This window comes from Lissotriton vulgaris, chromosome 12 (genome assembly GCF_964263255.1).
Source record: "Lissotriton vulgaris chromosome 12, aLisVul1.2, whole genome shotgun sequence".
Taxonomy (NCBI): Eukaryota; Metazoa; Chordata; class Amphibia; order Caudata; family Salamandridae; genus Lissotriton; species Lissotriton vulgaris.
Genome location: NC_141700.1, coordinates 249,370,188 through 249,383,458, shown reverse-complemented (window position 1 = coordinate 249,383,458; position 13,271 = coordinate 249,370,188). Strand labels below are relative to the sequence as shown.

The following is a 13,271-nucleotide window of genomic DNA, read 5'->3' as shown; positions in this document are numbered from 1 at the left end:
TGCTTATGACTATTGATGAGGATCCCCTGGAAGAGAAGGATTAGTTACTTACCTGTAATCCTAGTTCTCTTCCAGGGGTATCCTCATCAAAGTCATAAGCAGCCCTCCCGCCTCCCCGGGCAAAGGACTTTGTTGATTAAGTAGGAGATGTTTTAACCTGTTATTACCATGGTTTGGTTTTCAGTCTCCGAAAAGAACAACTGACCTAACTGTAACCCCTGAGGCATGATGGGAAGCTAGGGGCAGAGGTGCCTTAAAGGCACGGCGTCCGTTTTAGTACATGCAGCTACAAGTTAGCTTTTCAGTTTTTTTAGACTGGGTATTTGCAATGCAGCCTGGGAGCTGTATATGCTTACAGTGTGTTATAAGAATTTCTACTGCTTTCTAAGCATTAAAACAGTTTCTAAACAAGCATTGGTGTTGTTTCTCATGTTTCTAATACAAATACACATGTATGGTGGAAATTCTTCACAGCATATTCCAGCTCTGCTGTTTTATTTGGCTGCAATTGCTTATTTTTATATATATATATATATATATATATATATATATATATATATATATATATATATATATATATATATATATATATATATATATATATATATATATTTATATAGATATGTCTATATATATATGTGGGGCACATATAATATATTGTTTCCGGGGTCCCGCGCATGGGCGGGAATATTCTAATGCTTATGACTTTGATGAGGATACCCCTGGAAGAGAACTAGGATTACAGGTAAGTAACTAATCCATATCACTCAATCAGGATTTTGTCCATTCCAGAGTATGGAGTCTGCCTTGTTGGGCATCTCAGACAAACTCTAGGTGACTTTGGAGCAAGGAGTAACATGCTACCCTGTTCCACCTAGACCTCTTGGGCGCATTTGACACAGTCCCTCATTCCATCATTAAAACCCGACCATCTTCAGCCTGTTTCCAAGGCACTGCACTCAGATTGCTTCAGTTATTCCTTGCTGAACCCTCTGAGTTGGTATTTATTTCCCTGTGCCAGTCACATGCCATGCCATTCGACCAAGGGGTTCCTCCCTCATCCCTACAATCTTCAGTGGGCATGTGTTCTCCAGGCTTGCCAGATTAGTTCTCATGTCCTCCCCTCATAGCCTTTACAGAAGACACTCAACTGACCAGCAGCATAAATATTAAGAGCAATAATATCCAATCTCAGTTTCATACTTTTCTGTCTAATGTATCTCACTGGATGAGGAATAACTCAGTTGAACTAACCTCAGACAAGACAGAAGTCCTCATTTTGGTCCAAGTCCTCATTTTGGGTGACTGCCATCTGTCTGTACATCTCTAATATGGTAAATCGCTTTATCTGTCCTGTGGAATCTGCTTAGGCCGTCACCAGTTTCCCATCTTTTGCCAAAATTGAACTGATCTTGTTCACAACTCTTTGTACATTATAAAACACATCATGTTTACATCCATAATCTGTTTAATGCACATTCTGCTGCTCCCCACCTTTGTGCCTCTCATATCTACCTTCACTGTCTTCCTAAGATACAGAAGCATCTTGGGGGGGCTGCACATTCTCCTACCTAAACTGAAGTCTTATAAAGTCTCTGTAATCTTTGTTTTTTTCCCTCTGTGGCTAATATGCATTTCCCTTCTGTCTGATTTTCCCTGCATAGCGCCAGGATACCCTCTGGGATATCAGTTCTGCTCTACAAAAAATGACATAGACATATATATATAATCCCAAAGTACTCAGATTTAAGGCCGCACTCCGTTGCAGTTTGGTGAGCAACATTTTGATTTATTAAGTATGCAGGTTCTCCCCCAGTCAATAATTCCTCAGGCCTTACGCGTTTCAAAGGTTTTGTCCTTATCATTAGAGGCCACACATGCAGAAAGTAGTTTCTCGACGCTACAAACACTGCTGCCTGGTTTTAACCACTAAAATATAGACATATATATATACAAATTTGTCCCTTATCATAATGCTTGCCTGCGTACCGGAATCAACGTGGCCATATCCAGGTTTAAAGATGGTGATCTAATTCCTTTAAGTTTTAGGGGCACTTGCCTGAGAGACCACACAGCAAAATAGTATGACTTATAGAAAAGGTAGTTTGATTTCTGAGTGATTTGTCAGCAGCTTTGGAAATAAATTCATGCCTTTCAACTACTGTGTGTACACCCTAGACCAGTAGTTTTTAACCTGTGGTCGGGGGACCCCCAAAATAATATGAATGGATTAATAAAGTGTATATAAATATAGAAGGGAAATGTAAAATTGAAAACTGTTTTGTGAATGGATATAAAATTGGAGGCTAAAAGTTAAGTTAGTATCCTCATATTGATTAATGGGAGAAGTGCAACTTCATTAAACAGAATATAGTATGGATGACTAGTAACCTCAAATAAATTTAGAAAAGCTCCAACCTTCCTATTAAAATGTATTTTTAAAAAATATATATTTGTGAACTAAATAAAATATTTAATGCATTTGTTTTAATGCTTATTTCTCTGTATTTTTGTATATTGTTTTGTGGTTCAAATCATCAAACGCTGAGGCAGGGGTCTCCGTCCTCCAGTAATGATTCTGTGGGGGTCCTCAGACTCAATAATGGTTTAGTGGAGGTCCACAAATTCCAATAATGATTCAGTGGGGGTCCACAGAAATCAAACGTTTAAGAACCATTGCCTTAGGCAATGAAGACATGAGGCTGGGGCTGCCGGGAATCTATGCCACAATTCCATTACAATGGCGGAAATAATGGCATAATGAAGGAATTGTCCTGGACCCACTTGAAAAGTGTCCTGTACAGCCGCAAATGTAATAAATTCTTCATTGAAGAAGAGGTTTCCCAGTGTTTTACATCCTCCAGCCTAAGATGTCCACTGAATTAGTTCGTACCCAGAAAGCCGCAAGTCCCAAAATACAAGGTCCTGGGCGAAGGGGGCTTTCCCCATGACCACCCAGGTAGCACGTTCCCACGTTGATGCTGTATGATGTATCCTGTATGGAACAGAATCCCCTCTCCTGCCCCCAACATCAAAAGTTGTGGGAGCGATGTTACTCTTGTCACACCCATCAAAAGGGATTTCTCCCAGTCGCCCTCAGCCACACACCGGTGAGCCGCACACTGAAGCTGGGAGGCCATGTAATACTGCTCCAAATTAGGAACTGCTAAGCCCCCATCATCTAACGATTGAAACAGGAAGTCCCTCGCTATTCTGCTCTGGCCCAAATTAGTGTGGTAAGAAGGGAGTGTAGCTGCTGAAATACCTGTTCCAGATGTGACCTAAACATCTCCAAGATATCACTGTGTGTACTAAGTGTGATTAAACTATTTAGGAAATTAGTTAAAAGTGGACCCTGAAAAAGAATCGGTATGGGACCAGAAGGAAAAAGAAGAACATGTTTCCCAAAAATATATATTTTTATATTTTTAAAATTTAAATGGAAATATTAATATTTTCATAAATATTATATGAAAAGATACACAACATACCATTTTAACAACGAGGGTACATCTATAATGTCATGTTCGACCTATGCATGATGTACAAAAGTTTTGGGAACTAATCACACATACTTATCCATTCATACATGGCCTAATTTCATGGTTCAGCATATATCAATTGTGATTTTGTTGATATAAAACACGGATATGTGTACCAAAGATAGATAATTTTGAACAAAAAAAATAACAATTCATCACAAGTGACAAGACATGGTCATGGCTGTCATAGTTCATGTCTTCACACGTTTTGGCTCAACGCCTTCATCAGGTAGCCATGATGGTCTAGTAAAATCTTGACATAAATAATAGGTCATTTTACTATATAGTTGCAGTGAGAAACTAGTAGGAGAATTAATGGTTGAACAGATACCAATAGTGGACTGTTAGTTGTACTACTGTGGATCTCAGTTTTTAATCTCACCCAATGGTAATATCACAATGTGCCATAATGTGTTCAGATGCTTAACGGTCAATCACTTTGATTTACTCGTCGAAAAAAAGACGGATCTATGGGAAACTGTGGTAAGTCCCAAGGGTCAGGCGATGATCCTAAACACATTCATTTTGTTGTAATCAAGACTTCCTTGAATGTGGATCGACTACACTGGATATTGTTCCCAGGTGCACGGGTCCCGATTTTCACATGTGCATTCCTCACTCTGCGTGTAAACATCCCAACCCTGGGGGGCGAAGATGAAGGCTAGGACAGCAGTGAGTCTCTCGCCGAAGTATTCACGCTAACAGTCGACCAGAGTGATCTCCCTCCCTGTGGAGCAATTCTCTGTAGGATTTCAGGGTGTAGTTCTCTTGCCTGTCCCTTACCTCGGTGACCTGTTGAGCCTGTAACTCTTCCACATGTCCCTCCCACCCCAAACCCCGAAGGAGGTCTGCATGCAGTATGCGCCTGACCTCGCAAGAGGGTCCTAAACAACATAGCTGAATAACCGCCTTCATCCCCTCCCATTCAGTCGACCTCAAATGTGTTGTAGACGAATTAATGTCAAAGAAATCTGTTTAAGCTTGGTTCAATATGTCCCGCCACTCAGGATCTTGAAGAACCGCTGGGGACAGCCTCCAAGCTAACAGTAACCGGAGGTGTGGTCTGATAGATAGCAAGATAGGTGGGAGATCGAACGGATGCTAGGCCCCAGTGAGGCAGTCATGAGTATATTGTGCAGTCTACTATCGGTGCCATGTATCTGAGACTAACATGTAAATTCATTTGCTGTCGGGTAGAAGGCCCTCCAAATGCCATAAAGCCCCAGTTGATCAGTGGTCTCCCTAAGCGCCGCGGTCATCCTTGGTTAGGTGTTCAGTCAAGGAGGGTGCCTATTCAAAGTACCATTCACTATACAATTGAAGTTCCACTCACACATGACCAGAGAGTCCAATCCTGTGCTATCAAGTCACATACTTTTTGATAAAACATCTATTTGTCCAGGTAGGGGCTATACGTGTTGACGATAACAGTATCCACGTCATCGAGTCTCCCTTTTGCGAGGAGGTAGCAGCCTTCCACATCTGCCTCCAAATAGGAGAGGGCAAAAGGGACCCTCAGGGCAATCCAAATGAGTACGTCCCTAGAATAAGTTGAATAAGTAGCAGTGTAAGTCTGGCCCCTCCATTTATTTAGCTTTTTTCATGGCCTCCTCATTGGACAGGTCGGTCTCCTGTATACAGGAAATATCAACTTTGCGCCAATTAAAAAGTAAAAGTACCCTGCACTGCTTTTGGTATGAGCCAAACCCATATACGTTCCAGGTGAGAGGCCTATAAATTCCAGGCTTATCTGTCATAAAGTTCGAAGCACATAACCGCTAGTAACCCCACCCACAAAATGATGGCAACTACAATAGTTAGAAGGGAAATATGAAAGAAAAAAAAATACGGACACCCTTCCCATCCCAGACATTTATAAGGTAATCACCACTTCCTACAAGCCCAACACGTATGAAACCATGCAGTAATATTTACTCATTTTCATTTTCGTGATACCATACATATACTTGTTAATTAAAACAGTGATGTTTATCCACACTTTTTCATACTGTACATCTTATATTTGTGCTGCGTTTTTTGATTTGCTCTCAACGTATTATTTGTAACTTAATAAACAACATGAGTTGTTTAAAAGAGCTAGTCATTAAAAATGTGATCAAATAGGAACTGTGGAATGGCTAATACAGCAGCGTCTTTTCATTTACAAGGTTAAAAAGTATGTAAGAGAAGAGCACTTTTTGAGAATGAAAACATTTTTGTCAAAGTCCTCCCATCTCCATCCTCCGGCATCTCATTCAAGGCATCCTCTCCCAAGGTTATAGCCTTATGGCTAGAGTGGTTGACTTTGAAGCTGGGGAACCGGGTTCGAGTCTCGACAGGGACGCTCAAAATCCTGTGTTTCTGGGCAAATAACTTAATCTTCCCATGCCTAACAAAAATTAATGTGTCCGTCTGTAACAAAACTAGTTCTCATGTAAAGCGCTTTGATATCTGTTATCTTGGGGTTGAGTTTGCACTATATAAAACAAAAAAACTAAAATTCCTAATCTTTTTAATTTTGGTTTTTCTTTCTGTAAGGTCATTGGAGAAGCTGGTCCTGTCCGAGATCCAGGGATTCATCTTAAATATCCTGTCAAACATCTCTTTGGGTGTATTGTCTTTGCCTATCAGACGCAAGCACTGGATTGCTGTCCGTCTAGTGAACGGCCTTTACTACAACCTGGATTCCAAACTGAAAGGCCCAGCAAAGATAGGCGACGAGGCAGCGCTCAGGTACTTGTCTCGGACATTACCTTTATCTTATTACAGAATCACTCTTAAAGCAATATTATTAGGAATAGGATGATATTTGGGTAGCATTAACTTGGGCACAAGGACAGTAGAAACGGTTGCTTACAGTGGCGCTGTAGGAAACAGGCATGTACAGAAAGAAGCGGTTGCATATTTAGAGAAGGAGTGCCAATTATTTACCAGATGGATGCTCAGTAGTTGGTTCTTCTGGAATGTGCATCAGATCAGACAGTTGGATGGTTGCCATCAATCTTCTAGCTCCATATTCCAGGTTCCTGGTACAAGGCAAGAGAATGTGTGTTTCAAGCTTTTAGGTTTACTTTTATTTTATTCATTCACAGTAAGACTCATTAAATGCTTCTGTTTCCTCTAGCCTTATGTAACATGGCGTCCCTTATATTACTAATACCACCAATGGAATCTCCTTACCTTCTTCTCAGCTACGTATTCTAGAAACCTGACCTGGAAGTGGATGCACCAGCCTCAGTTTGGTTGTGAAATGTGTTCTTACTGAGATCTTGCTGGGCTTTTCGAGCCTCCATGTCACCAACCTCCGAAATTGCTTTATTAGTCAAAAGCAAAATAGCCTGGTGCTGGTGTTGTGAGCTCAAAGGCCTACATTAGTTCCCCTGTGATCTTCAAGTATAGAATTACATTTTCGCTACCTTCTTTCACCACAAAACTACCCATTGTTATTCACCCTGTTTATTTTCTTTGGTCTGTCATTCAGATGATTTTCACCATAAAAGGCAGGCATACAGAAATTGCTCTGAATTTCTCCAGTGGATTCAAAATTACTGGCGTTGTTTTTGCAGTACGCGTAAGGTCAACCCTGTGTTTGTTATGAGGATTTTTGAAAGACCCTGAACGCACCTTACACTTAATGCATGCTTCCCAATGTACCCGGTCTGATACTTTTCTAATTTGTTTAAGAGGCTTTATGTGATTATGATCACTAATGCCTTCTGAGGCAAACCTTTCTAGGCAGTTCTAGTAATCAGTAGTGCCCAGATGATTTTGACTTGGTGGGAGGGGGGGGGTCTATGCTGATATCAGATACCTTTATTTTGGAATTAATGGTCCCTTTTTCTATTTCCAAATCACCCCATTGCATGTCAACCACAATTTTAGCAATAAAAAAATTTCAGATGTTGGGTAAAATACCCAGCATCTGATAGGTTTCCAGCTCAGCCAAAAATAGATCCAGGCATTCACCTCTGTACATATTTTTATTTTAGCATGTCATACCTGGGGGGTATTTATGAGATTCTATAGTTCCCTGTATAAAAACGTATCCCAAATGTCTTTATAATATGCAAGGTTTACCGCACCAAGTCACTGATTATAAAGAAATTACAACAGAACTCAACTGCAATAACTTATTACAGTTGAGTTCTGACGTCAGAATGTCTGCTGCAAGAGGAAAGGCAGGTCAGGTCACAGAGCATAATTAAGGCAGCAAAGGGAACATTGCTTTTCTTTCTTCTGCTATGTTTTCCTAGCTGAACCGTGCTAAGCAGAAAATAAATATTTATGACAACATGCTCGTTTTCTGCACTCCTTGGGTAATTATAGAAAAGGTATAATCATTCTGCATGTTCCTATTGCACCTTTACAAAAAAAAACTCACTGGTATTAAACTGCTTCTAATTCTTTTTGCTACAACTATCTGACAGCCTTGTTAATGTTTAATTTCTCATTAGATGTTCTATTTGTATTCTTCCCGTGTAGAAAAATGATCTCTTTTTCATATGAAAAAGCTACGCACCAAGGATTTAAGTGGTTTGTGAAAAAGGTGATGGTGTGACAATGTATTACAAGGAATCACGTACCCCCTTTGTACATAACCAGGATATTGCAAGTCACCTCAGAAGCATCCTTGTTGCTCTATATGGTCACAAAACTCCTCAGTAACTTGCAATATTCTTCTATTGTACAGTAGGGGGTACTTTATCCCACATATAAAAAATAATAAGCGGTCACTTTTTCCATTAACCATGGACCAGTTTAAACCGAGGACATGGGCGAGTTTATAAGATGAATCTAGTTTAACTGAGGTCTGTTCTGCCTACACCCATATAAAAAATTCACACCCTTCCAAAAATTGCTACTGTAGGCTCTTGTTGTAACATAACGTTTACTGAAAGTAATCCTATTGGTATCCGCTACACTGCAAACTAGTCCAGCAAGATTTCATAATAAAAACGTCTTGTCTTCTTTGCCATGTGTTTGTGGCCACAGACCAGTTATTAGGGTTGCCCAAGGTTGCTGTGTATGTTTTCAGTTTTTTTTCTGGTTACAAGGCAAATATCTTTTAAGGTTGTAAGAGATTAAAAACAGTTTACCAGGGTAATGGAACTCAGATGGAGAGTGCACATTTGTATTGTTTGTTTGGTCTCTTAATGGGGTGGTGCTGAGCGGCTACGTGGAGAGGTGAAGGTAAGGTGTTAGTGGTGGGCATTTTGTTGAGATTGTTGTAAATAATTGCATGTCTGACCCAGAGAAAAAATTGGCAGAATTACTTTTTCAGATGTCTCACCTTCCTCTCTCATTTTCCCCCTAAAGAGAATTTCTGCACAATTTCATCTCCGAGGGGCCTTGTGAAATCCTTCTTGTTGTCCGAAAAGATGTAGAAGAGACAGGGAAATGGATGAGCACAAGCTGACTGACGATTGGGAGTTTGGAAAAGGACGATGCTATGCAAGAAGACCAAAGAAATATAGAATTCATAAGCAAAAACGAACCCCTACCTCCTTCTGCCTCACCAGTGCCTATGATTAAAGCCTTCCTGGGATCCAGGGACACATTTCTTCAAGAGATGCTGTTGCTTATACAAGTTAGTCTAAAGAACTGATTCAGGCGGACATGTGATTTGGAAGAGTAAAGCGCAAACCCAAAGCGACAGCCACAGAACTGATTCAGTGATTTAGCTCAAGTAACATACCCATGAACTGAGCCAGTAGCAGCATTGATCATAAGCCTCCCATATGTGTAGCAGTAAATAAAGAATGCAATAATATAATGTCTGTTGTTGGGTTACACACACATCTGGACAAATGAGATTGTTCCTTACAGAAAAATCTACATCTCCTTTCCTCATTCACAAAAAAGGCAAAGTCATCTGTTTGGATCAGGCCTTCATTGACCTGTCCAACTCTGCATTTACAACGCATCTTATTGAGAGAAATTGGCTAATCATAAGTTGTTTGTGTTAATGCTTTTTCTGCATCTGAATCACGTGTGTCTGCATGCAATCATGCATACTATCAGACTTGTAACATAGTTTTACATCATCAAATATATCCACCTTCTTAGGAGGACTTTGGAGACCTTATCCGAAAGAAAGTGACAGGCTATTGGCATGAACACTATAAAGCCTGCCATCCTTGTTTAGAAAGTCTCAGACCATGACTGCCTGGACTTCCTGGATTGTGCACATGGTCAGGGGTCTCTATCTCTTAACATATTCTTTCTTTTCTCCCTACCAGAAGATGTTTTGTCTGTTGACATAACTCGAAGTTTCAGTCATGCAAAGGTTAGCCAGTTAGTTTATCCTTTCAGTATGTGATATTTGAGTGGTTAAGATGACTTTTATGTAGTGAGATCATCTCTATTCATTGATTGGCCTGGTGGTTGGCCAGCATAATGCAGTTATGTGTTGAGGAGATGCCATCTATTTTGGGTCTTTGTGTTTGAACAACAGCCAGAGTGAGTACTTTGTTTGCTGAGGGGTCCCTTTGTTTGTTGCTTTTCAATTAATGGTGAGGCCATTACAGCGTGAAGCTTCTCCCTAGATGCTATCTTTGGATTTGAGGTGCGTGAATAACACTCCTTGAGCAACTTCTGAATGCAGTGCCTCGGGTTGCTCTAGTAATCATCTTGGGCAAGACTTTTGGATACTGAAACAATGGCTTATGTGTTAAATTTGGGTCCTGGATACTGAAATAAGTCCCACCCTGTGTGTGTTGCTTTGGATTCTAAAGGGTGACATGGCGCTTTGAGCTAAGATAATTTGATTGAGTTGCCATTCTTTGTGTTGATGTGGTTTAACGCAATTGGGGATGAGACTATAGTCTACTGAAAAAAGCTCTGGATTCTAGTTGCTGCTCCTGTTAGGGTATCTTTGGATAAAGTCATAGTGCTAGGTGATGGGTGTTATGAAATGCCATTTAGGAATGCTCGGTTGATTATGATGAGTGAGGTTATTCTGTACTAATGCTTGGTTGTTTTTTGTTGTTGGATGTGGATTTTGGGGCCTTGCCCAAGGCTTTGATTGTTGGATGCCAAGGCACTCTCCTGTGTGTTACCTTTGTATTCTGGTTGATGATTATGGATGCTGAGGTTCTGCTCCTGGATATTTTCCTTAATTACTCCATTTTCTTCTGACTTCATTAACTAATGGCCTTAAACCTTGATTACATCATTATGTGTGCACATCATAACAAACGGATAGTTCCACAAATAGATGTGTTTTTGAATTACGCCATTCTTTTTGCTCACTGTGTTGCTAATGGATGTGCACTTGGGTAGCACTGCTTGTGGGGTCCCAATCCTGGATATGTTCTTTTTTACACAATTCTGGTTGCAGAGGTTGAATGCTGACGCAGTCATTGAATGTTCCCCGGTCTGCTTACTTTACATTGTATGTGCTGTTTATGGGTGCTATTCAAAGGTGATGCCCCTGGCTACCCCCTGAAGCCTCTAGATATTGAAAGTCTTTCTGGGTGTTGATTGGTCCTTTAAATAATATTGATGATTTCATACATTTACCAGTTATACACTCTGCCTGCTTTTTGTGGAATTTGTGTCTACCTCAAATAACTAATTTTTTTTAGACCAAGGGCCAGATTTAAAAAAATGTTATCCGCTAAGCCAAAGGTATTCGATCTGCCAGATTTTAAAAATGACCGCCAAGCTGGTGGTGTTTTCTAAAGTATTGGCAGGAACCTCTGGCACAGCGGTTCCTGTCAGCGCTTATCTAAGTGTGATGCATTGCTCCAGCAACATGACAGCGGCATCCATCAAACTTAATACTTTTTTATCCTCAAAAAGAAAATCCTAAATTGAGATTCTGTAATTGAAAATAGAAAAAATGCACCCCCCACCCCCCTGCCATGGCGAAGAGAGAATTGAGCAGTTTTCACTGCCTCTTACCACCAGGGTTTTCCTCGTAGTGATAGGCAGTGGAAACTGACCTGTATGTCCGCCCATCTAAATTAGGTAGGCGGACATAGAGGTCAACATCCAACAGATTTTACTCCGAAGAGCAATTGGAGGGGAGTAACCACGGCAGAGACCGAGTAGTCTCCACTGTGGTTACACCAATGGTCAACCCGCTTCTAAATCTGGTGAGTGGATCATTATCTTGGCGGTAAGGATACTCTGTTGTGACTGAGTATTCTTACCGTCAAGATATAAATCAGGCCCTAGGCTTTCCGAAATGGTGCACCGATTTAATTCACAGCAAATATCTAGGTGTCCCCTAAAAGTATTTGCTGTGTTCTGGTTCACTTGTGGATTTCCAGGCACTTGATTAGAGTTATACTGTGAAAGGCGGCAGCAGAATAGTCTCATCTATTGGTTACAGGTTGTTAAATGACCTTAGGTCACACTACTTCAAATGGGGTGGGCCTACATGCATTTTTTTAAAACCTTTGTGAATATCCTAAAACCTTACAATTTAAGGGATCAGGAGAAATTTGTAATTAGTTTTCTTTTTTTTTTTGCTGGAATGTATGTAGGTGTTTCTTCTTTGAGAAGCTGTATTTCCATTGGCTTGATGTGTAAGGTTTACTTTTTATTAAATGCATAATTTAATAATAGGTCATGACAGCATTTTACATGTGTATGTTTTGTTTAATCGTTTGATTCACCTCCAGTTAATAATTATTAATATTTAGCAAAGTAACTTAATGTAACCATATAGAGTTTGTTTGGAACCAAGAAGTGTACATAAGCAAGGAATGTCATGAAATGTCAGGATACCAAATTGATTTCAAGAGCTCATAAAGCTTTTTTCAAAGAGGTGAGAGCTTAACCTATTGAGTTATTCCTCTAGGTAGAATGATCCCCTGTGATGTAAGTGCATATGTATAGTCAGGCTTTTATGGTGTGACCTTATTATACTTCAGAACCAGAGTACTATCACTGCTCAGCAGGCACTAATACTTTTAAGCAGGTGAGTACTGACAAACTTCTGTTGGCTACAAGTCCTTTATGACAGCGAGTAGCTGTAGATCACATTGTTCATTTGACAGTTAATGCACATCTTTGTTCCCTCAGGGAAAAACGATTCTACCAGCTGGTTCTAGTGCCAGCAGCTTTTGGTTATCTGTAGTTTGGTGTCAGGTGGATATATGCATTCTTGTCACCCACCTCAGACAATATTACTGTCCAGTAGCCCAATTCTTAACATATTTCATGTATCAGGCCTTAAATAATATTTATGTACTCCTATGATATGTTATTAAATATTTATTTAAAGTGAATGTTACTCTATTGGATATTTTTGATGATATATTTCATGTTTGAACTTCGTGTTTTTTCTTTCCTAATTGCTCTCCGTTCTTCTAAGTTTCTCTATGCTCTCTCCTTCATGTTCTCTTTGCTCTCATTTGTTGCTTTCATTTTGTTGTCTAGTATTCAGTTATCTTCTGCAAGCTTTGTGCATTACTTCCACCTTCTAGAATGACCAGATATTGTCATAGGGATTCTAAAATGGATGAGGCCATAGGCTCTTTATAGGAGCCGAAGGCCCTCTTCTCTCTATTTTCTTCTGTCTTCTCCATTAGGATGAAAAATCTACTGTGGATAGGAGGGTTACATCCCTGGGCCACAGTTTATATTGGGTGTAACCTGACTGTCTTGTGAAGGATGGTTCACGATCCCTACTTTGCTCTTGTGCACCCTGTAGAATAGCCTTTAGGTGTAATTTTGAGACCAACCCATGTTTCACCTCACCTCACAGCTTAATTTAAC

The 13,271-nt window shown here is 40.1% G+C and overlaps 1 protein-coding gene across 2 annotated transcripts in view; it reads left to right on the top strand.

Moving 5' to 3' along the window:
• The window catches only part of JOSD2 (Josephin domain containing 2), a 107,090-nt gene extending 94,309 nt beyond the window's left edge, over nt 1-12,781 (top strand). Inside the window, exons 4-5 of one of the 2 annotated variants that reach the window (XM_086947761.1) lie at nt 6,081-6,275; nt 8,859-12,781. In XM_086947761.1, the coding sequence (XP_086803887.1) occupies nt 6,081-6,275; nt 8,859-8,958 (295 nt within the window). In that variant the 3' untranslated portion in view covers nt 8,959-12,781. The remainder of the gene's footprint in view (nt 1-6,080; nt 6,276-8,858) is intronic. The other variant, XM_086947762.1, reaches the window with a different exon arrangement.
• The last annotated feature ends 490 nt before the right edge of the window (nt 12,782-13,271 follow it).